The sequence below is a fragment of the Sebastes umbrosus genome, chromosome 19 (assembly GCF_015220745.1).
Source record: "Sebastes umbrosus isolate fSebUmb1 chromosome 19, fSebUmb1.pri, whole genome shotgun sequence".
Classification (NCBI taxonomy): Eukaryota; Metazoa; Chordata; class Actinopteri; order Perciformes; family Sebastidae; genus Sebastes; species Sebastes umbrosus.
The window spans coordinates 12164731-12190231 of NC_051287.1; the positions used below are offsets into that span (position 1 = coordinate 12164731).

The 25501-nt window shown below is 40.9% G+C and overlaps 1 protein-coding gene across 1 annotated transcript; it reads left to right on the forward strand.

Moving 5' to 3' along the window:
- Positions 1-2064: 2064 nt before the first annotated feature.
- Positions 2065-23851, forward strand: map1b (microtubule-associated protein 1B). The gene is made up of 7 exons (XM_037752953.1): positions 2065-2583; positions 5464-5565; positions 13360-13442; positions 14261-14401; positions 15093-20226; positions 20331-20569; positions 21535-23851. Exons 1-7 carry the CDS (start codon positions 2400-2402, stop codon positions 21688-21690), a joined length of 6039 nt encoding a protein of 2012 aa, XP_037608881.1. The 5' UTR covers positions 2065-2399; the 3' UTR covers positions 21691-23851.
- The last annotated feature ends 1650 nt before the right edge of the window (positions 23852-25501 follow it).

Sequence of the window (25501 nt, forward strand, 5' to 3'; positions counted from 1 at the left end):
GTAGTCGCTCCTCTTTAACCTCCCTCTGATTTCATATTTCTTTCATACCAAAACTTGTTTTTTTTTGTGAGATGGAAGCGTTCCACAATCAAAGAGTTGCTTTTTGTTTCAAGGGAATATCTTGAAAGTCCCTGTTAGACTGTGAAGGGCCAACCTCAGATCAAATATGGATACTGTGATCAAACATCCATGGCCATGCTCTTTATGTCTGAAGGGTGCTGGTTGGGTTATAGGAGCCAAACACTTTATGCATATAGGGTTGAGTGAATAAAGACAGAAACAGCATGTTTGGACAAGGTCAATTTCTAATATTGTATTATATTTAATTTGCTGTGGTGATCCATCCATCCATTATCTGTAACCGCTTATCTTGTTCAGGGTCGCGGGGGGGCTAGAGCCGATCCCAGCTGACATTGGGTGAAGGCAGGGTGAAGGCCAGACTATCACAGGGCTGACACATAGAGACAGACAAGCATTCACGCTCACATTCACACCTACAGGACATTTAGAGTCAACAATGAATCTAACCTGCATGTCTTTAGACTGTGGGAGGAAACCGGAGAACCCGCTAACACGGGGAGAACATGCAAACTCCACACAGAAGGGTGAACCTGCAACCTTTGAACCTGCGACCCTCTCGCTGTGAGGCGACAGTGCTAACCACAGCACCACCGTGCAGTCCTGCTGTGGTGATGTTAGTCTGAATTATTCTTGAAATAAAATAAAATTAGATTAATTAAAGCTTTATTTAGGAGTTTAAGGGGTTGGCGCTGACCATTTCCTGTCATCTCTAGACTTATTACTCCACTGTGAACTATCTAAAGGCATTAAATGCCACCCAAAAACTACTCACACAGCTCTGAATGCAATAATTGCTTTGATTTAATTGCACAATGACACTGTGGCATTAGAGTATCACCCAGAATTAGACTATAATTCTGAACCTTTGTGTCCACCTTATTAAAACAAAGTACCACCTTATTATCACCACAGATAATAAACATCCGGGATCATATACAGGAGCATCACCTCTGCAAAATATGTCCACAGAAAACTGAGCTTAATTACCAAACAAACACCGATGATATAGACAAATAGAGCACTAAAGGGGGCTCTCCGGCAATTTAGAAGGCCCATTGCAGTGCCAAGGAATCAGGTGACTTGCAGAAGTTTTTATTTAAATGATTTTTTGTTGTTGTTTTGTTTTGTTTTTTCTTCTTCCTGTTTGTTTGTTTGTTTTTTCTTTTCTTTTTCTGTAGCTACTTGCCAATTTTGTATTGATTAGTACATGGACATTTGTGATTATATTCTTTTACTCTAATGGTGATCTATGAATTTGTAACCCCACCCTATATAATTATGCTTAAACACCAATAAGAAATTGATCACAAAAAAATTAACCTTTAAAGGTCCCACATTATGCTAATTTTCAGGTTCATACTTGTATTTTGTGTTTCTACTAGAACATGTTTACATGCTATAATGTTAAAAAAAAACTTTATTTTCCTCATACTTTCTGCCTGAATATACCTGTATTTACCCTCTGTCTGAAACGCTCCGTTTTAGTGCATTTTGACGGAATTGCCACGAATTGCAACAGAATTGCGTTTCTAGGCAACAGCTTGGGTCCATGTGTACTTCCTGTCAGCTGATGACATTCACATCCACTGCAACCAGGAATAAACTGGGACAAATTTAGAATGTTTACATTTAAAATTGTGTCAAGGGTCTAAATATTGTATATTCGTGACATCACGAATGGGCAGAACTGCGGACAGCTTGTTTCAAATGCAGAGTTTCTGAATACGGGGCTCTGTGTATTTCCCTGTGGATTGAGTGTTTCGATACTTTCACAGTATTTATATAGGACTTAAGCCTGCTTTATAATAAAAAAAACATGAAAATCTCACTTTTTTATAATAAGGGACCTTTAAATCAAGTCTTCATACAGAGAGCTCTGGGTATAAAACTGCTTTTTGATTTATTTTGAATAGGCACTGATTAAAAAGTAGTCCACACCACATAAAAACGCGTAATTGTAACAAGTAGCTATACTAGAAGGAGTCCAGCACTGATGATATGTTCAATACAAAGCATCACATCTGATCTCAGTGACTTCCGGAAGCGTTTGATTCGTTGCGGATGACATCAGCTGTGCAGAGTGAGTGTGCGAAAAAAAAAAAAAAAACACCAGCGCCCTCTTCTTCTCTCCCCGGTTACCGAAAATGACACAATGTCTGCTGGTATAAAAGGCTAGGGCCACTCCTATCAAGGCTCCACTTGTATGTCTGGAGACCACTGCAGCGAATAAAGAGAGGAGGAGGCTGCTGCTGCTGGAAGCATCCTGCACGCTTCTTCTGTTCGGGAGATAAAGACAGACAGACAGAGAGAGGAGGAGGATGGCCACCCTGGTAGAATCCGCAGAAATGGAGACTTTAGGCGGCCAAAGCAAGACGAGCACGTCTCCGACAACCTCCACTCCATCGCAGCACTTCAACGACGGCAAATTCTACCTGCTGGTGGTGATCGGAGAGATCCTAGCCGAGGATCACCTGAAGTGTGCCATTGCGGACATAGAGAAAGGTAAAGATGGGAGCTTTGTGTGTGAGGAGGGTGGAGGAGAGCTGAAACATCTTCACAACAACTTGAACTAAATGTTTATAGCTTAGAAGTTTTATAGCTGTAAAAGAAGTCACTGCAGGGCTGCTGATTTTACGCACGCCTGATGCCAATTACGCACAACAAATGGCTCATTAATAACCTTATTTATTGGCTCATTTGAACTAGAGGTGATGTTGTTTATTATAGGGAGATATTGAGCATTTGAATTAGAGGTGATGTTGTTTATTATAGGGAGATATTGAGCATTTGAACTATATAGGTGATGTTGTTTATTATAGGGAGCATTTGAACTATAGAGGTGATGTTGTTTATTATAGGGAGATATTGAGCATTTGAACTAGAGGTGATGTTGTTTATTATAGGGAGATATTGAGCATTTGAACTATATAGGTGATGTTGTTTATTATAGGGAGATATTGAACATTTGAACTATAGAGGTGATGTTGTTTATTATAGGGGATATTGAGCATTTGAACTAGAGGTGATGTTGTTTATTATAGGGGATATTGAGCAGCCCCTCCCTGTAACATCACCATAAACTGAAGTCACATCTGGTAACCCCACAGGTATACCTTTCTTGCCACTTAAGGAGCACTTTAGTCTGATTATCATATTAACATCAGTAGGCCCAATTGTTGTCATCCACACACACGTGGGCCAGCTCCTCTAATAAAGCTGCCAGCAGTGATTCAGCATTAAAAATCTGGACTATGCGTCAGTAATGCAGCGGATCGCATTTCTTTGGCTCCAGTGCAGCTGCGTGTTTTTTCTCTCTCTCCCTGCAGCACCTTGGCACAAAACGGGGCTTTTATTCAAGGTGCGTCAGGCTTTTGTTCCAGGAGAGTCCCATCAACGCATCAGTTTACAGTCTGGAAGAGACTATACAGCAGCTTTCTGTCTCTTTGTGGAAGAAAAGCTGAATAAATCTGGTTTTAAATCAGTTTTGAGGATGAAATGACTGCTTTGCTATAACAACGGAACAGTAATAGATTAATAACCCCCCCCCCCTGTCATCCCGTGGGAACATCTCTCCATCATCAGCATCATCAGCATCATTCTGCATCCAGCTCTCTCATCCTTCACCGGCTGGTGGGCGTGGCTCGGTCCGCACTGCGGTCCCTACGGAAAGCCACAAGGAACGCTTTTCAAAGTGAGCATAGGGCGTTTTAGAAATGCCACAGCTGCTGCTGTATACAGTGGTCTGTCTGCCTCTCTCTAGGCCTGAGTGCAATGCACCGTGTTATAGTGAGAGAGGAGAAGGAAGAGGAGAATATGGCGCAGTTACTGTGTGGGTGTGAAACCAAGTGAGGCAAGAGGAAAGAACATGAAGAGGAAGATGATGTTTACTTTTGGGTATCACCTGATTTTAGTTTAACCTGTCGGAGTCACAGTTTATTTTTCTATTATTATGTTAATTCAATAGATTATTATGTCAGATCTTGAGACCAAAAGTTTACTAGTGACCTTGGCAAAAATCTAAACACAAGGTCTTTTAGTAGCTGTTCTGGAGCTTTTGGTTTTATATTACTATCTTCCTCAGTAGATGGAGTTTGCCCCAATTTTTTTTGCAAAATTGTATTTTTTTTCCAAGCACTTTTAGGGCTTTTCTATTATTCTTGAATTTTATTTATATAGCTTATTATTTATTTTATTTTATTTTATTTTATTTTATTTTGTTTTGTTTTGTTTTATTTTATCTTATTTTATTTTGTTTTATTTTATTTTATTTTATTTTATTTATTTATCTATTATTTATTTTCAATTGTCATTCATCAAATCTATTTTGTATTAAAGGGCTTTTCTATTATTGTTGAATTTTATTTTATAAAGCTTATTTATTTTATTTTATTTTATTTATTTATTTATTTTATTTTATTTATTTTCAATTGTCATTCGTCAAATCTATTTTGTATTAACAGGTAACATTATTCTTGAAAAACTTCATCATCTTCATCACTGTTGCTCATATTAATCGATTATTTGTTCTCATATCATTACCACACCCTTTATTTCTGGTTTAGGCCTACTGTTGTAAAACCCCTTCAACAGATGTCAACTTTGATGTCTTTTTACCTCACAGATAAACACTTTAAAGTCATGTCATCACATACCTTCACAGCAACTAATGAGTATTTTCATTGTTGATTAAACTGTCAATTATTTTTCTCGATTAATCAATTAGTTGTTTGGTCTATAAAATGGTGAAAAATGTAGATCAGTGTTTCCCAAAGCCCAAGATGACGTCGTCAAATGTTTTGTTTTATTTTTATATTCAGTTTACTGTCATAGAGGAGTAAAGAAACCAGAAAATATTCACATTTAAGAAGCTGGAATCAGAGAATTTTGCCTTTTTTTTCCTTAAAAAATTACTCAAACCAATTAAGTGATTATCAAAATAGTTGGTGATTAATTTGATAGCTGTCAACTAATCAATTCATTGTTGCAGCTCTACTTCACAGAGGCCTTCATTGGGCATTGACTCAGCATGATTATGAGAAGAGGATGATACCACCATGACTCAGCTCAGTGGAGGCATACCAACTCATCTGGCCCATGGCAAAAACAGACACAGGGCTATAGATATTTCCTATTATAGATCTCTTTTCTCATGCCCAACCAGTAACAAGTCTATACATGTTCACTCTAAGATTTTCCGATGGACAGGAGGCAAAGATCAGTAGAATAGATGTGTGGGTGAGACCTGTTGCCAAGTTCTCCCTGTCGTCTGCTCTGTGCATTGATTCATTTTCAGACAGAGGAGCTAACATTATGTTTTTCTTCGCTGGTGTCTTTTCTTCTCCTTGGTCTTGATTTTTTTGTTTGTGTTTGTGTATCTTGCAGGGATTCGCTCATGGGACACCAACCTCATCGACTGCAACCTGGACCAGGAACTCAAGCTGTTTGTCTCCAGACACTCAGCTCGTTTCTCTGCAGACGTCAGAGGTAAACTGGATAAAGATATTTTCAATGATAATTTCACACTAGAAGTCTGATTATGTTTTAAAGCTAGGGTCGGTAATCTTCTTCAAAAACATTGTTCTGGTTATAGTTGTTGAAATTCTCATTACATCCCGACAGCAGACAATAAATCAAATGCTCTAATAAATGGTCTGGCTGTCGCAGGACTGTAATAAACCCGGCTTTTGGAGCAAGTGCTGCCGCTACTTTCATTGGAAAAGAGTTGGTAACACTGGGCTGGGTTTTTCGGTTACTTAATTTTAAAAATCTAGCGTACTCTTGCTAGTTTCTCAACATTACCGACCCTAGCTTTAATATGTTTCTAACAGCTTCTATTGCATAAACAAAACGTGAGACACACTTTTCCAGTATGCAGATCATTATGCCTGGTTCAGACTACACAATATTTTTCTTGGTTTACGATCGCCACTATGTCAGATTAGGCGATTGAGAGTCATAAATTGTTGTAGTGGCCGACCAATCATCGCTGCTCGTCTTTCACAACGTGCATGATGTCATCAGGAAGGAAGTTTGATGCTAATGGCAGTAGCCTACTCACCTACGCTTGCTGAAGTGCCTCTGCTATTTCACGCCATATTTTTTCTTTTTTCACTCTGTTGTGGTAGTCCCTCAAGGAGAAATAAAAAAAGAAAGGCTGGGGTGTTGTTGCCATAACGTTAGCTCCACAAATCTTTCCTCTGTTTCACAATTCCACCTCACAGCACCAACATCGTTCCTCTTTTGCTTTGCCATTGTTTACAGTTGTACGCGCCTGAGCGGCAAATTACAGCCATGACGGAACACGCTGTAAAAAAATCTAATATGCTAGACTTTCTGTTGGGATGTCGTGAGGCGTCCCAGACACGGCATCGGTTGTCGTCTACTACGACACACTACACAATATAAAACGATTGTTTTCATTGTCGTTCCTGATCCGAGCCGACACCCTGCGACGGTTGTGTCGGGCTATAATTGGGTTGATATCACGTAGTCTGAACCAAGTAATAATACAACAATGTAAAATACTCCTGGAAGTCCTGCGTTCAAAATCTCACTTAAGTAAAAGTACATAAGTATTAATAGCCAAGTAAACTGTAGAATATGTTATATATAATTTAAGAATTATTATCACTGATGCATGAGAAGCGTTTTGTTGTAATTGGTCGAGGTGATTTTAAGTATTTTATTAAGTGATGGGCAGTTAATCAGCAAAACCTCAAAATTTATAAAGACCCTTCTGTCTAAAACTGAATCCGAAACATTTTGCAATGCAGTCTGAATATTTCAACCTGTTTTTAATCTAAATGTTTAAAAAATGTTTTAGAAATGAGTTACTGTATCTTGTAACAAGAAAAATACAGCAAGTTGTTGCACTATGATTATGAAAAATGTGACATTAGAAAATGTTGTAATTAGTCGATAGATATTTTTCAATTCTGATGAGAAAATACAACTTAAATTCCAGATTAAAATGACTGACTACTGAACAACTACCTCAAAACTACAGTACAGTACTTGAGTAAATATACTTTCCAACACTGCACTATACAGCAGTGTAACACTGCAGCTATAACATTCGCGCAGTACACTAAGCAGAGGGGTTTTATTACCTGTCCCTGCAGGGATACGCCCTCTCAGCATTTTGTTGTATGCTGATATTGTGTGCAAGGTGAGGGAGGGGCTCTAAAAGATGGAAGAGATCCAGTGTGGACGGACATGTGGTCTGTCAGTGGGCAGTATGGCCTTGATGCTCAGCAGCAGTTAAAGCCTCTGCTTGGCACCGCTCCATATTGGATCTGACCAGCAGGGCTTCGTACTTCACCACAGATTGATCCGGCCGCTGCAGACTAAATCAGACTGATTTATTTTAATGCGGTGATATCAAATCTCAGAATTGGGCTTACAGGGGTGAAATACAATGAGAGAGGTGAAACATGGAGATTTATATATAGAATTCAAAGAGACTCAAAAACCCCACTCCCCTTTCATCCAACCTTGTTTTTTACCATTTTCCCCATCCTCCATTCTTCTCTCCTCCTTCCTCCATGTGTGCTGTTGCCTTGCAACCCAGTATTAGATGTGCAGTTGATTCGTGAGTAATTAGCACTGTCGAATCCCCGGTGGCATGTGTCTGTCCGTGAAAATATATAGAAGGGAGGGGAACAGAGAGGCTGAGGGGAATGGTTGTGAAGGGAGAAAGGATGAGAGAAAAGCAAACAAGGGAGTAAAGGAGGGAGGGGAAAAGACGAAGACAGAGAGTAGGTTAGGAGGAAAGGATAAGATAGAAGCAACAGAAAGAAATTCAGTTCTGATTAATACATTAATGACGCCAAGAGGTTTGTTGCTGCACGCAGTAGAACTGGATTGTTCTCGTATATTCTACACCTCAGGCTTTTTGCCAAGTCTATTTCTCAAGGGGAGGATTTTCATTGTCTTTTGAACTTTTACTACATGAACTGCTTTATGAAGGGCTTCCTAGAAACATTTGCAGGGCTTTTATGCTTATTAAGAACAGTTCCCCTGAATAAAGTTGCAATTTTTTCATTCATGGAAGTGTACTTTGAATTGAATCTTGTGAATTACCCATGTATCACTGTTTAAAACACAAAATAAGTAAGGGATAATGTGCAGCAAACAGGTTATTGTTGTGAAATAAACCTCTTCAGGGGCGATATGGCACTCTGACCCAAAGGGGTTTATTTCACAACAATGACCCGCTAGCTGTACATTATCCCGCTTATTACACGGCTACTTACTTAAGAAATCAATAATTTGACACAAAAAGAGTACAACAGAGTCCGACATCAGAACCGCACCCATAGCAACGGTCCGTTATACATAGCAACGGTCTGCTATAAAGAAATAATAGACCGTAGAACGCCGTGATTGACCAATCAGAATCGAGTATTCAACTATGCAGTGTAATAAAGTGCTTTAAATACTTTTGGTATACGCTTATCCACTTTCTTCTCAGAGAGTTAGATGAGAAACTCAATGTACCACTCTCATGTACGTTTGCTAAATATGACGCTGCTTAGCTTAGCTTCGCTTACAAGACAAAGCCAGGCTAGGGAAACAGCTAGCCTTTCTCTGTCCGAAGGCAACAAAATCTGCCTACCAGCATCTCCAAATCTCACTAATCAACACGGTAAGTCTGGTTTGTTTAATCTGCACAAAAACAATGACGCATTTGTCGCAGTATTTCTTGGCCAGGAGCAGTAACTTGAGTAGGGTATCAATCTTCTAATCTAACTCTCGCCAAGAAAGCAAACTAGCGTGTCCGTTCCTGTGAACGTGATATCTCGGGAACGCCTCAAGGGAATTTCTTCAGATTTGGCACAGGCATCGACTTGGACTCAAGGATTAGATTGTGGTGGTCAAAAGTCAAAGGTCAAGGTTACTATGACCTCACGTTCGTCCCGTTCTCGTAAACGCAATGGTCAAAGGTCACTGTGACCTCACAAAAACACGTTTTTGGCCATAACTCAAGAATTCATATGCTAATTATGACAATTTCCCACAAATGTCTAACAGGATAAAATGATGAAGTGATGACATTTTGGACAGACATGGATGTAAACTGCAACTTGACGGGCTGGCGGAGGCATACAACCGCGTGGTGGTAATTCTAGTTCAGGATCAAGATGGTTGATTAGGAAGCTGAACAGCTGACTTTGTGTGAGGTATAATTTCATAAAATAAAAATCAATAAATAGTTATATGTGTTTACCTTTTAGCTTGTAGTGCATTCATTGTTTAGGGCTCAGTGATCAGGAAGACACAAACCAGCAGGTGGTATCGGGCGGAGGATGACGAATACAATTATCTGTCTGCTTGACAGATGATATGCCATCCATCACGCTGCATTAGCGCACAGGAAGCCTGGACCCCACAGTGGGGAGGAGGAGAAGGGAGGGCAAAAGGGGCAAGACAGGAGACCTCCAGTGTCTCCATGATGGATATATGATACTTCTGGTTACACATAGATTTCCCAGCACTAGCTCTGCCTTCAATGCAATCAGCACTAAAGCCTAAAAAGGCTCTCTCTAAACCGCAAATCCACTCTTAGGAGATTGTTGAAGACAACATTGCAGCTTATGATCGATAGAAAATAATAATTGTGTTGACTTTCACAAATGAATTTGTCCGAGATAAAGATCCTGCTGATTCACAAATACGATCCCGTGTTCTCTAGATGTCTATTTAATCAGTGATCCGGTCGGTTCTGTAACAGTAAATCAGCAGATTGATTGATCAGTCACGCATCTATCAAGCCGCAATACCCTTCATATTCATTGCTGGAAGAATTAGGAATAGAAACGAGTAGTGGGAAGACATAATAATGTTGTAATTATTGTCTTTCTCCTACCTGGTTGTCATTTGGAAGTTAATTCCTAAAGATAACAGCTGTAAAGGAGCTTAAAACGTGAGTCGGCCGGCTCAACAGCTCCATGACCAGACATATTACGTATACCAGTTCCCTTTTTAATCCAGTTGTGTAGGGGCAGTGGAACAAGTGACATTGAACGTTGTGCTCAGGGGGGGGCCCCATCTTTGCTGCTGAAAGTCACCGTGGTCGATTGTTCTGTTGCGGTGGAAAAGGAACTGACAGGAAGGAGAAAGGTGCTGACACATACAGGGCATCCACCCTGCAGTGATTGATCTATAATCCTAACATGTGAGGACTTTTTTGGATGCAAAGGAAGGAGGCACTGAATTTAGTTGTTCCACTGATCTATTTCTGGTGCGGTGCCATCCACATCGATGTTCCCCCTGTCTGGTTCAGTCTGTGGCAGGCAGGCTATACCAGTCTTGCACTTTCTATTCAGCCAGGAGGAGAATGCTCAGTGATGCATGTGACATTACCTCGCCTCCCGCTGAGACAGAGACGCACTGGGCATTAAGGGGTTTTCATATCGATCAAGGTAATTGTCAGGGTCAAGCAAGCCCCAGTGCACAATGTGTCATTTTTTGACGAGGTTGGCTCAGACACACGGTAATTTGGCAGCGTAATGGTAGTGGTGGTGGTGGTGATGGTGGTGGTAATGGTTGCTGCCTTGTGCTTCACTAGTCCTCAGTACAGACTGTACTTTCTGTCTCATCACATGAAATGCCGGTAAGCGGGGCGTAACCCACAGAGTGACAAACAAAGAAAAATGCTTTTCTATTACATTAGCAATGGCTTGTGTATAATAGCATGACAGGATGAACGATTGAGTGTCCTCTCATTTCACAGACCACTGAAAACTGTTTCCTCAGTTCCTTGTTCTTATGGAGGAGCTGCAGATCATCAGTTTAAGACTGCTGCTCCTTCAGAACAAAGCTGAGTGAAGCTGGTTTCTCCCAGAGACATGATGGTTTGGGATTAGACTGACACAAAGCTCTGCTTCAAACTGATAATAAAATGCACATGCAAAGGCTCAAAAATCAAGACATGACATTTTGGATTTGACTTTAATTCTTATTTTATTTGATGGCGACGATGCAATCTAACATAGTTCCAATACAGGGCATGAAACTGATGAGCTGCACAGAGTTTATAGCTATCGCTAATTTTCAATTCTGGTCCCTAGTTGGGCTTTTACATGCACAATATGATTAAAATGTACAGCTTTCGTGCGTTTAATACTGGCGCTAAAGGGTGCCGTGTGCGGCGGTACCGAACGCCGACGGCCGTGACTTAGCCTCGGTATTTAACACCCTGGGAATGAGAATAGGCTGATTTGTGTTGGCTTGTTCATTTATTTGAATTAACCTTCAGTTTATTGATATTAATTATATTTGATTATATTGTTGGAAAGAGACAACAAGATCTTAAGACATTTTGAAGCTGAACTTGCAGAAAAGAATTGCAAATTAAACACCCACCCCACCCAAAAAAAAGAAAATGGCGATGTTGTTTTTGTCATTTATGCCATGATACTGAATTTATATGAAAGCTCAAAATCAAAGTCACACCAGGAATATTATTCCCTCCAGACAACTAACTCCATAAAACAAATGGAGTGCAATATTGTAGCTACTAAAGGGTTGACAAGTGGGTAAAGAGTCGTTATTTCTACCATCACTCAACTCCCCAGAATATTAGAGGCTAATAGTGATGTACTGTACAGGAGCCAGTTCACTATTAAAAGCAGTGAATGAAGGGGTTCTTCCTTATGGAGCGACAGCCCTCTGGGAGGAGGCGGCAGGGTTAATGGCTGTGTGCTCCATAATGAGAATCTGTTATATGAAATATATATGGAGGAATCGGCCCAGCAGCCAGATAGCTGCTGCAGTGTCACGTCTCTGGAGACGAGGCACGCTCTGTCTTCTGAATTTTAAGCTCAAGCAACACCCCACTGCCCTCTGAACCTAACAGGGAGCGTATTCTTTGTTTGTCTTATTCGCAGAAGGATAGCAGCAGCATTTTCTTTGTTTTTTTACCAGCGGAAATTCATCTAAATTAACAAACTAAAACAAGTCTTTTGTCAGTTGGCTCAAAGGGGAATTCAGTGATTCATGTATTCAAAAAGAAACGGGATAACAAGAAGAAGAAACAAAGAGATTGAATGAGTGAAACTTGATGCGTTGGGGTGAATAATGATGCTAGAGAAACCCTGGACCAGAGGAAAACCCCCCTAATACACACAGAGACACAGACACAGTGGGATCACTGTCATTATCATAATCAATCATCCAAAACAGAGGATGATTGATTATGAGCCTGTCACACCCCACTGTTCATTTTCTATCTTTATCTAAATGTTAGTTATGGCAAAGTAGACTAAACCATATTTAGTCCCCATTATACAAAGAGAATAAACAATGATTGGGTCTTTTTGTATTGATTATTAGTTGATTAACTGATCGTCAGAAAATTAACCTGCAGCTATTTTGAAAATCAATTAATCATAACCATAATTTATTAATGGTAAATTAACAAACAATGAAATGATAATAATCTTTACTTATTATTAGTAATGCTATAATTTCTGTTATTTTATCATTAGTTTGTGTGATATGAAATAATTAGTTTATAAGTCATATATTGTATCATAGCAGATAAGAGACGATAACAATTAAATTCTGATTACATTAGTAAACTATTTATTAACAGTTTATTGTTGCACACATTTTAACATTTTATATACTATATTAAGTATTTGTTAATGATGACCAAATGATTTGTAAACCTTTAAGAAATTGTATGTAAGACATCTATAAACATTACATAGATAAATGCACTAGAAACCTTATTAACCTTTAACAAAGTATTAATTATCTCTCTAAATAATTTTTATAGATGCTTTACAAAGTATTTATTAACCATTTAACAAGGTATTATAATCAGTTGCAACTTTATAATTTAGCTGTCCAAATAATGTTTATAGACGGTTTACAAATCAATTATTAACCATTAACAAAGTGTTACAAATATCTATCTGTGTAATGTTTATAGATGTTTTACAAACAATTTCTTTAAGGTTTACAAATTATATCTTAATCATTAACAAATACTTATGTACAAAGTGTATAAAATTGTATCATGTGTGCAACAATAAACTGTTAAAATAGCATCAATTATAGCATTACTAATAATTAGTAAACATTAATTATCATTTAAACTATGTTCAGTAATTTCTCTAAGTAAAACTGCTAAGAAATTCCCTCCTTCCAGTTTGGTAAATGTGAATATTTGCTGGTTTTCTTCTTCTTATGTGATGGTAAATTGAATATCTTCATGTTTTGGGCTTTTTGTTTTTTTCATTTCTAACTATTTTCTATTTTGTTTTGCAGGGCAGAGGATCCTTCACCATAAAAGTAATGTCCTAGAGACGGTGGTGCTTATCAACCCATCAGATGACGCAGTCAGTACCGAGGTAAAATGAGCTATAATTGTTGTTGACAACCTCTCCCTTATTCTGTATATTTGTATTTATTCCTCCATCCTCTTATCAAGGAGGGATGACTCACAAATACATTAAATAAATGCACATTTACAAAGCAATTACAGCTTGAAAAGGATTATTATTCAGCCTTGACTGTCCACCGTGTTTTAGCCAATTATCCTCCCTCATAATAGGCACTGCTGTTTGCTGCAGTTGGTTGGAATAAAAAAGCAATTAGGAGCTCAAGGGGACAAGACTAATGCATCATTTACAGCTAGAATAACAAGTGCAGCCTTTCACCTTTAGTTATTACAGTGAAGCTCTTGCTACGTTCTGATGGGAGGGAAGACATAGGAGGGTCTGGAGCACAGATGACACAAGATTTTCTCTTGTGTCGCTGCTCCTTTTCAGCCTCCAGCCCCCCACAGCCATGTCTGCAGTCAAACTGTGCATTACTAATATCTCACAGCACAGCAGGATTGACCTGGCCAGCCACCCAGAACAGCTGACGTTGAAGTACAAAAAAAAATTAAATGGAAAGAGAGGAGAGGCAAGTGATAGAGGGTTGAAAAGAAATTTAGCAGAGTGAACGTCAGCTAATTAGCTAATGGATTTGAGTGCACTAAATCGTTAAGCTGATTGCAGCAGCAGCAGCAAGGCTTTGTATTCTCTTTTTCTTTCTTAAGCAGTTGCAATAAGTAAATTACTTGTTTACTGCTTTTCTCAATATTTCTTTAACGTATTTTACATGTACTTTCAATCAAAGTCAATGGTGCGCTATCATGTCATTTACTTCTTTTAATTTCCAGGTTCGTTTGATGATCTCAGACACTGCCAGACACAAGCTCCTGGTACTCTCAGGGCAATGCTCTGAAAACAGCGGGGAGCTGATTCTTCAGTCTGGATCTTTCTCTTTCTTCAAATTCATAGACATATTCACCGACCAAGAGGTGAGCCAATGTGATGAATTGTAATAAAATAGTTTTGTAATAGTTTTCCACATGAAAAAAAACTCAAATGTTTAGTTTTGGCGAAAGTTATTATAGAATGAGAAAATTATATATTTTTGACAGTAAAACCCTTTAAAGGTGCTAAATTTGATATCCAGAGCATTAATATAGCAGCAAACAGTTATTTGCTACATAAAGATATAGTATAGTAATATCTACCTGAGCAGAGAATGAAGTCGTTCTCCCTCTGTGTTGTAATCAGAGCTTCTCCTCGCCAGCCGTGTGTGTTTTTAGTGCATGATCGTGCATGTGAGCGTGCCCCACTGGCTAGCTCACAGCCGCTGCTCTGCACTGCTCTCATACGGCGGTTACAGCTGATAACACCGTCCCGACCGACGGCGTCGTCACGGATGCGCAGCACCCACCCTCCAGTAAACACTGTTAGCTCTTAGGCAATAGAAATGCTCCCCATCCCGTATTTAGCACCTTTAAATAAAACAAGAAATGCTTGGTGGTTACCCTCCACAAAAAAACCTTTCTAGCATTACATAATAGTCTCTAAACTTGACATACATACAGTACAGGAGTGCACATATACACATACTGAAACTGTGATTGCAAAGCACTATTCATTTCATTACGTACTCCGACATATTAGAAATTAAAGCCACTTCATTTTTCTCATGCACAGATTGGTGAATTGCTCAGCACCATTCACCCGGCAAACAAAGCCAACCTCACACTCTCCTGTCCTGAACATGGCGAGTGGAAAAACTCCAACTTGGACAAACACAACCTGCAGGACTTCATTAACATGAAACTAAACTCCACTCTCATTCTCCCTGAAATGGAGGGCCTCTCAGAGTTCACAGAGTATTTATCTGAATCAGTAGAGATCCCATCTCCTTTTGACATGCTAGAGCCACCCACCTCAGGTGGATTCCTCAAACTCTCCAAGCCATGCTGTTACATTTTCCCTGCTGGCAGCGGTGACTCCGCTCTCTTTGCTGTCAATGGCTTCAACATGCTCATTAACGGAGGCTCAGACAGGAAGTCTTGCTTCTGGAAGCTGGTGAGACATCTGGACCGGGTGGACTCCATTCTCATGACCCACATCGGCGACGACAACCTGCCAGGCATCAATAGCATGCTGCAGAGGAAGGTTTCAGAGCTTGAAGAGGAGCAGTCACAGGGTTCGACAGCTAACAGCGACTGGGTGAAGAACATGATTTCTCCAGATATTGGTATTGTGTTTGTGAATCTTCCTGAAAACCTGGATAACCCTGAACCTAACTACAGAGTGCGGAGGAATGTTGAGGAGGCAGCTTTCACTCAGCAGTTCCTCACCAAGCTAAATTTGAGGTTAGAGCCTTTGCAAAGGCCCGTTGGAAACACTATAGAACCACTCATACTTTTTCAGAAAATGGGTGTTGGAAAGCTTGAGATGTATGTGCTTAATCCATCAAGGAACAGCAAGGAGATGCAGCACTTTATGAAGCAGTGGACAGGTAGTGAGAAAGACACCGCCTCCATTCTGCTGCCAAATGGAAAAGAATCTGAGTTCCCCGTCTCTTACTTGACTTCCATCTCTTCACTCATCGTGTGGCACCCGGCAAACCCCTCAGATAAAGTTGTGCGTGTTCTCTTTCCTGGAAATTCCACCCAGCATCACGTCTTTGAAGGTTTAGAAAAGCTAAAGCACTTGGACTTCCTGAAGCAGCCAGTTGTCACTCAGAAAGCGATGTCCTCTAATATGCCGTCAACACCAACACTAAAGCAAACTAAGATGAAACACAGAACAGACAGCAAAGAGAGCCTAAAGTCTACTCCAAAGCCGTCACCAAGCAGAAGTATCAGGAAGGATTCAAAGGAGGAAGCACCAGAAAAGGCAAAGACAGATGCAGAATCATCACAGGAAAAAACACAAAAGACTGAGAAAAAAGAAAAGGCCCCGCTGAAAAAGGAGAAGGCAAAGGCACCTGAGAAAGAATCAAAAGCAAAGGCAGAGCAAACAGCCCAAAATGAGACTCCAGAAAAAAAGAAGTCTGAAATAAAACCCAAAGTTGAAAAGATTGCTAAAAAGGAGACCAAAGTGTCTGTGGAAAAGAAAAAAGAGGTTAAAAAAGAAGTAGCGAAGAAAGATGATACACCCAAACACGAAGCTAAAAAGGATGAAAAGGTCAAGAAAGAGGAGGCAAAGAAAGTTATAAAAAAGGATTTCAGAAGAGACTCACCTATGAAGGAGAAGAAGGAAGAAAAGAAAGAGCAAAAGAAAGATGCCAAAAGGCCCTTTAAAGACATAAAAAAGACTGCTGTGGGTGAAGAAAAGAGTCTTGCACCAAAACCAAAGCCACTGAAGAAAGACAATGCTTCAAAGAAAGACCCAGGAACCCCGTCAAAGTTAAAAGACAAAGGAAAGCCAAAGGTGACAAAGAAGGAGACAAAGGTCGATAGTGGCAAACTTGCAGCGAGTGCAGCTGTTGTTGCAGAAGACCCAGAAGTAGTAAGATCTCTGATGTCCACACCAGAGGACCTCACTAAGGATTTTGAGGAGCTCAAAGCTGAAGAGTTTGTAGAGGATGATGCGACAGTGCAACAAATTAAGGAAGAAGAGGCTGTGATTATCCACCATGAAGAAATAATGCAAACCAAAGAGTCACCTGAGGCATTAGAGTCTGTGGATGAGGGTATAACTACAACGGAGGCTGAAGGAGACAATGGAGAGACTCCAGAAGAACAAGCTCTCAAGGGGAAACTCAATGGCAGTGTAAATGAGAAGTTTGAAGATGAAGGCACTGTAATGGAGGAGGGAGGGGATTATGAAGAAAAAGGAGAGACCGAAGAAGTTTATGAACCACAGAGAGCGGAACCAGAAAAGCTTACTCCCAGTGAAGATGAACACCAAGACAGAGATGAAGAAGTCAAACCAGGGGATAGTGTTGAAGACAACTATGATGTAACTAATAAAAATGTAGAAGTAAGTGAGGGAGAAACAGAGAAACGTAATCTGTTTGTATCAGCCTCACCCAAAGTGTCCTCGCCTGTTTCTCCGGCTGCATCTATCCATGATGAAATGCTTCCAGTTGGCTTTGAGAGCTCAACAGCCTCAGATGATGAGAACAGAGACGAACCCCCCGAGGATTACACCGTCACATCTGGCCACACCCAGTCCACTATTGAGATCTCCAGTGTGCCTACTCCAATGGATGAGATGTTGACCCCTAGGGACCTTATGAGCGACGAAAACACCAATGATGAGTCTCCTTCACAGGACCTTGGCAGGTTCGTGGCATCAGCATCTGGAGAGTTTGATAGGAAGAAGCTGTCTCCACTTGCGGATATGCCAGAGTCAGATCGCTCTCAGAGTGATGCCACAGAAGGCCAGGACTACGACCACTCCGCTTCCACGATATCTCCCCCTTCATCACTAGAAGAGGATAAATTATCGAAGGGGTTTCCATCTGCAGGGAAAGCTGAAGGGTTTGCCACAGCTCAAGAGTCATGTGACACAGACTTAGGTAGACTCAGTTCAACTTCCGCAACATCACCTCTTGTGCGTTCTCCTTCAGTGGACCGCAAGGACAAGTTTGATTCTCCATCCCTGTTTGCTGCTCCAATAGAACTGTCAACCACAATGGCCAGGGCAGCAGCCGATCCCTCCATCAGCCCAGATGACAAGACATTGGAAGGAGCTAGCTCGCCTCAGTCCTCTGGTCACACACCTTACTATCAGTCACCAGTAGATGAGAGAGGAGGAGCCCTACCACTTGTGTCAGAAGACGATGCACAGGGCCCAGTAATTGTGGAGGTCACAAGTGATAAAGAGGATGCTTCCAATAAAGGTACTCCAGAGCCTAATGAGCCAGAACGAGAAAGTTCCTCCCCCTTAGAGAAGGTAATGTCCTCTCCAAAAAGCCCGACTCCAACTGAACGCGATTCCCCAACGAAGATGGAAAAGTCACTCTTCGATGTAGATGAGAAGAAAACTGTAGATTCAATCTTGTCCTCAGCACCAGTGACCAAACAGGAATTAGACACTAATCCTTTCACAGCTTTCAAAGAAGAGAGTAAAATGTCCATTTCAGAGGGTACCACATCAGACAAGTCAGGAACTCCTCCGGAGGAGGTTGTAGCAGAAGATACTTTTTCACATTTAGCTTCAGCATCCACCGCCTCTCTGGCCACCAGCTCCTTCCCAGAACCCACCACTGACTCTCCCTCCCTTCATGCTGAGGTAGGCTCTCCTCATTCAACAGAGGTAGATGACTCTTTGTCAGTCTCCGTGGTTCAGACCCCAACCACCTTCCAGGAAGCCGAGGGATCTCCAACCAAGGGAGACAGCCCAAGGCCCATGTCTATCTCCCCAGACATCTCACCAAAGGCAAAAAGCAGAACACAGGACACAAGATCCCCAGAGCACTCCACCATGTCAATAGAGTTCGGCCAGGAGTCCCCAGACCACTCCTTAGCCCTGGACTTTAGTAAGCAATCTCCAGAGCATCCATCTGTGGGAGGCAGCTCACGTGCTGCAGAGAATGGCCCGACTGAGGTTGACTACAGCCCCTCAGATGGAAGACCATTTGAAGACCATAGTTCTCCAGTGGAGAAGCCTTTTCTTTTTGAAGAGAGCGATCCAATCCATGCCACTTGTGCAACCCCATCAGATGCATCTCAGTCCACTCCCTCTGTTACAACCCCATGCCAGATGACAGAGATGCTACATGCCGTGGCTGAGCAGACAGACAAGTCTCCGGTCACCCCAAAGGCATCCTCTCTCACCCACTCTCCGCATTCCAATGAGCCATCCCCAGTGCTAGGAAGTCCCCCAGCTAAAGACAGCACCAGCCCAATTTCACCATCTGTGGAGAGCATTAAAAATAAATCTGACACACAGCAGAAATATGACAAGTCACCCTCACCTCCCAAAGCTGCTTCCCCATCAGCGCCTTTTACCTTTTCAAGAGAAGAGATCTTTTCCCCGGCAAAGGAGACAAATCCCTTTAAATGTGATGATTCTACACTTGAGGCAAAATCCCCTGTGAGCCCCAAAGTTCCCTTTCCATCATATCTACCTCTCTCCCCTGATCCGTGTTATTACAATTCTGCCTGTGGCTCCAGGGACCCAGACTCCACTAAGAAGAGCCCTTCTGCTCCATCTAAGACAGATGTCGACCTCTGCCTAGTCACTTCATGTGAGTATCGTCACCCCAAGACAGAACTGTCCCCATCTTTCATCAACCCGAACCCTCTAGAATACTTCATCAATGAAGAGAACGCCATGGATGAGGAGAAGCCTCTGACCAAGTCAGCAGGAGGGCCCCCACCTCCAGGAGGTAAGCTTCCCGCCAAGCAGTGTGAGGAGACCCCACCCACATCCATCAGTGAATCTGCCCCCTCCCAGACGGATTCAGATGTTCCACCAGGGACAGAGGAATGCCCCTCCATTACAGCAGATGCTAACATTGACTCTGAAGACGACTCTGAGACTCTGCCTACTGACAGAACACTTACCTACAGGCATGCCGATCCTCCTCCGGTGGCACTCAGGGACTCTGCTCCATCCTCAGGCCACCATGACGTCTGCATGGTGGACCCAGAGGCCCTTAAGGCTGAAGAAAACCTCCACAATGCTAATACAGATGGAGGAGAAAGGCCCAAGAAGAAAAAGCTTGTGAAAAAGTCTTCCTCACCAGCCAGGAAGACTGCTCTATCAAAAGTAAAGGACGTAAAGACTTCCTCTCCGAAGAAAAGTGTTGGAGAAGGGAAAGATGCCAAAAATGCAACCAATACCTCTGCATCCAGAGGTGTAAAAAGTGCCACATCGGGTGAGTACTATTTGTTCATTGTCATCATTTATATAACTTTACATGATCTGCTCATATTTTTTGAGAACTTATCAAAGAGATGGGTTTATTTTTACCTCTTTCAGGTACTGGCAGTGGAAAGGTATCAGGTGTGGCATCTCTGCCCAGCTGTCCTCCCATGTACATGGATTTGGTTTACATCCCTAATCACTGCAATGCCAAGAATGTGGATGCTGAGTTCTTTAAGCGGGTGCGCTCCTCTTACTATGTGGTCAGTGGCAACGATCCGACAGCTCAGGAGCCCAGTAGGGCTGTCCTTGATTCTCTGCTGGAAGGAAAGGCCCAGTGGGGAAACAATTTGCAGGTAAGTAGTAATATGATTGATGTCATGCTGTAAAAGTAACTGGAATACCATGTGTTATTTATTTAGTTTTTTTATTGACATAAATAAATTTCAAGGTGCCAGAAGGGTTTGAATGTATAAAGACAATAGTCAATAGATTTTTTAGTTATGAGCAAATTTTGCAATGATTTATATCTGAACTTTGGCTGGCTCTTTGGTCCACTGTTCATCAGGTTTGCATTTAGATTATGCCGAATTCCCACCAGAGCAGTAGAGAAGTGCGGCCTGCAGCGAGCTGCCGTGCAATGTTTATGAATGAACTTTGACTGGCTCTTTGGTCCTCTTATCATCACATTTGCATATAGATTAGAATTTAGTATATTCAACACATTCTCATCCCAAATCGTCACATACCGATGCTTTGTCAGACCCTTCAGCATCACTTTTCGGTCGCAGTAAACACACGCTTAATGTTGTGAATTAATCAAAAACACTTGCTTAAGTTTAGGCAACAAAACCACTTAGTTAGGTCAAGAAAAAAACAACATGGTTGGATTTCAAATTTTGTCTGCACAGTGAAAATGTGACTTGTCGTTGTGAACACGGGACACGAACAAACAGCTGATTGTAAAGTGAATATGAAACGTAACGCACGGGACACGAACAGCGGTCTACTGGATGAAAGCCCTGTATTGTTGGGCACATCCACCTCCCCTTCCGTCCGCCCTGTTTGCGCACCCTTTTGCAGTAGTATCGAACGCCGACGGCCGTGACAAAGTGTCTGTATTTGACGTATTTGAAATAACATTCCATATTTTCTTTTCTCTGTTAAAATCCTGCTAGTTATACTACTGAACTCTGCATGCAAACATCAAAAGGGAAGAAGAGACAGAAAGACATAGAAGATATTTTTTTAGTTATAAGGATGATACTTGAATTCTCTGAATACTGGAGCTTATAGAAACCTCCCTCCTCTCTGGTGTCAGGTCACTCTGATTCCCACCCATGACACCGACGTGATGAGGGAGTGGTACCAAGAGACCCACGACAAGCAGCAGGAGCTCAACATCATGGTCCTGGCCAGCAGCAGCACTGTCGTCATGCAGGACGAGTCCTTCCCGGCTTGTAAGATAGAGATGTAGGCCTGTTCAGCAAGAGATCAGGAGGCCTAGTGGCTGATAATGAGAGGGATCATTATTCGAGGAAGAAAACAAACCCATGTAGCATAAAACCTAAGCAGCCACTTAAACACTTATATGCTAAAATGCTACTTCTTGTGTACTAAACCCTGAAAAAATAAATAGCTACAATGAGGACTAACACTAGTACAAATTAGCTTTGAGGGGCTCCATGCAAAGGACAATGTTTTCTATATAAAGTAAGACATCCTCAATGTGATTTTTAGATATAAATGGATTGTGCTGGGAGGAAATTAAAAACCAAATAAAACTAGCCAAGCCATGATTGTCCAATTAACTCTGGTACAGAACAAATAATGATGTTGTTGTTGATGTATTGAGTTTCTTCTGCATCCCCAGATCAAAATACATGAGAGCTTTTTAAACAATTTAACTACTGTCGAGGAACAAAACATCCCTCTATATGGTATATTCTTGAATAGTGGCTGTTATCCACACCAAAGGATAAAACAACATGTTTTCTGTTATTGCCTTAGGGAGTCAAAATGAATGTATAAGAACCGGTGCAACTAGCAGAAGAGTGTGCAGGTAACGTCAATCCAAAAATGGACTGTTAAATGGATAGTTGAATGATGACAGATATGAATTAACTTGAAAGGATACTCAACCCTGATTAGCATTAATATGATGTCTGACTTTATTCATCACGGGCGAGACTAAGTGCCCCTACCATTGCGAAACCTTATGTTTTTAAGTCAGATGGGTTTTATTTGATTTTAAATGGATGGTTTTAAATCTGGTGTTTGTTGCTGCTGATTAATTTATTATGTTAAATTTAGTTTATTGTGCTTGATTGTCCAGATAGCCTTTTACACCGCGCAGCAGGAAGTCGCTTCAGAATGCTCTCCCTTGCCTTGTAAAATCTTATCATTTCCACAATGCTTTCCAAAAAGGCTTGCCTTTTATTTCAGATTGTCTGTTTTATTTACATATTTTAATTGATTTCAAAAAGAGAAGATCTTATTTCTTATACTTGTTTTTATGTAATCATTGAGCTATGGGGAGCTAGCCTTTTCCCATTGGAAAGCTGGTGAGGCAGGATATTTTCATAAACCTTCAAATGTCTTGTTTTTCTAAAGCATTGTACTATAATTATAAATAGCTTTGTGGCCGATGGAGTGGTTGGAAGACATGCATGATATTTTAGTATTTGTTTCTCTTTTTTTTTTTAATTGCTCAGACTTACATTAAGAACAACAGGGCTACGCTTAATAAACACATGTAAGGAGCATTTTTATGATTTTTTGCAAGTTGTGCCATGACATTGTATACTACGGTAACTCAAACGGCGTACAAATGTGCACTGTATCGATACAACACTTGATGCAGTGCAGTAGTTTTTCAGGTTGAAGGCTGAAAATGTATTGGGACAGAAGAGTTTCTCCCCTTTAGCCGGGATGAAAAGGTCAAACAGTTTCCAGGAGAGGCGTAGTCTTGAGAGAAGGCAGCACACAGAGGTGAGAGTGAGTGTGTTTTAGATGAAAGTATGTAAAACAAAAACTAGACACTTTAAACACGTACATGACACAAACCAGACGAACAGTACAGAGGCCACTGATCAACTTTGACAGGCCACCTTCTGGAAAATACAAATCACAACTCGATGATGACAGGCTTTGTTACTTTGGGTTAATCAATCGACTCACCAGGCTCACCGGATATTTCTGAAATGATGTCAGGTGTTCATGATACCACTATAGACCAGTTTACCTGCAGGGGAACCTCAAACCAACACCATAACCAACAACAAACCTACAAACTCTGAACTGACATTTCTTCTTTCTCTACACTTCCTCTCTTTTCTCTCTCTGTCTATTTATCTATGCCTTTTTCTCCTCATCTTTCTCTCGGGAGAACTTTAATAATGTTTGTCTGCAGCTGTGTGGTATATTTGTCTTGTGATCTTGCATCCTCTCTGCCCCCTTTTTCCCAAACTCATATGTAACTTCTAGCAATTAGTTTCAAGTGAAAGTATTCCTTAGTGCTTTCTGATGTTTGTGTGCAATATTTCCTCTACCCATGCGGCGAATCTGATGTAAGAGGAACCACTACTAAAGAACAAACATTCAAAAACAACCACAATAAAATCTGTTGTGAAAAAGAAGGATTTGTTTCTTTGTCTTTTTTTAATCTACAGTGTGTTATACAAGCCTCTTCTGCTGAGCCTGGCTCGTACACAGAATCATAAACTGAAATCAAATTCAAAGATATCATAAATCCAAATCTCTCTTGCAAGGGAGTAATGATTTAATAAAAACATTTTGCTGTTTAGGCTACATGCCCAAAGAAGTTACACCTTTACAATTCTACTCATATAAACAAGACAAGGGCTACTTTCCAAATCGCATACTTTTTATTTATGATTTAGTACATACTGCAGCTGCCCTTACAAAGTACACATAGGCTACTGTTGCATGCAGTATGCATACAGTTGGGACATACTACTTCATCATAAAATTTCATAGCAATCCACTTATTGAGCTATTTCAGTCTGGACAAAAGTGGTGGACCGACTGACTACAAAGTCCTCTGTAATGATGCTGGAGAACAGAACATTGGCTGCCAAGTGAATGTCATGTGCACTCAGACTATGAGATTGTCTATAAGTGACAATGTGGCCCAGGAGGGGAAGTTGTTTCTTTTGGCATCCTTGGTGACAAGTGTCCCTGAGAGCCAGACAGACAGTATAGACGGGGCATGTACTGTAAGTTCCCTCAGTGTAGACAGAGACTTATTTTAGTCTTGAGTGATGTAACAAAGCTAAGATAAAAGAGCTGTGTGTGAGTGTTTTGACACTGTTCTCTACTGTAAATAAAGGTATTTGCCTGACTTTGCACGCTATGTACTTTATCATCCATGTATGGAAATTGTATGAATATTTTAGCCCTGCCAGCTGCCTCACTCTAGAGATGGCAATGTTAGTCGGTCGGTCGGTCCACCACTTTGGTCCAGAAATATCTCAACAACTATTGGATGGATTGTTATATAATGTTGCACAGAAATTCATGATCAACACCTGCAGTGGGAGAACACATAAACTGGCTGCAAATAGCACCAGCTTGAACCCAGAACCATGCAGATGGGCAGCAGTGGAAAAAAAAAGATACCAAATGAATAAGATATATGCAGCATATAACAAATTAATAGATCTAAAAATATAGAATATCTAGAACATGAAACATGTCAGAAGGGTAAGAGAAAAATAACATCAATTTAGGTCGTATTTAGCTCCTCCAGTATGTAGTGAACTCAAGGACCTCTTACTGTAAATCAGACGCTGCAGGGACACTAACTGAGAAAGCAGAGCAGGAAAAGAGGACGTGTCTCCACAATTCAACCTCCATTTGCTTATACAGTGGCTGATGTCTGATGTCTGAGCCAGTCTCTCAGAGCTGTTTCAGCAAATATACTCCACACCAGTGAGTGAAAAGCTTTTATATTTCCATCCATATAGTGTTACATTATTATTATGCAAATGAGAGAGCATCCCCACTATTTATCCAAACCCAAAGCTAACCTATTTTACTGTCTTTCAAGGACGGTGACATTAGTGCAATGGCACACAGTAATCAGTACCAGCTGTTTTTCTTTTTTTTCTGTGCCAAAAATGTTTCAGTGGGGACATTTATTAATGATGATGGGACACCCCGGGCACTTTCCGAAACCAAAGGGAAGTGCACGCAGGGATAAATCAAAGGAGATGTAAGAGCTCCTATCTGTCGGCAGAAACCTGGCTGTTTGGGAAATCAAAGCC

Bases quoted from the DNA above. Each gene is read 5' to 3' on its own strand.
- map1b (XM_037752953.1), top strand. From the start codon at position 2,400: ATGGCCACCCTGGTAGAATCCGCAGAAATGGAGACTTTAGGCGGCCAA. The intron at 14,402-15,092 runs GTGAGCCAATGT...TCTCATGCACAG, and splicing joins ACATATTCACCGACCAAGAG to ATTGGTGAATTGCTCAGCAC. The intron at 20,227-20,330 runs GTGAGTACTATT...TACCTCTTTCAG, and splicing joins TGTAAAAAGTGCCACATCGG to GTACTGGCAGTGGAAAGGTA.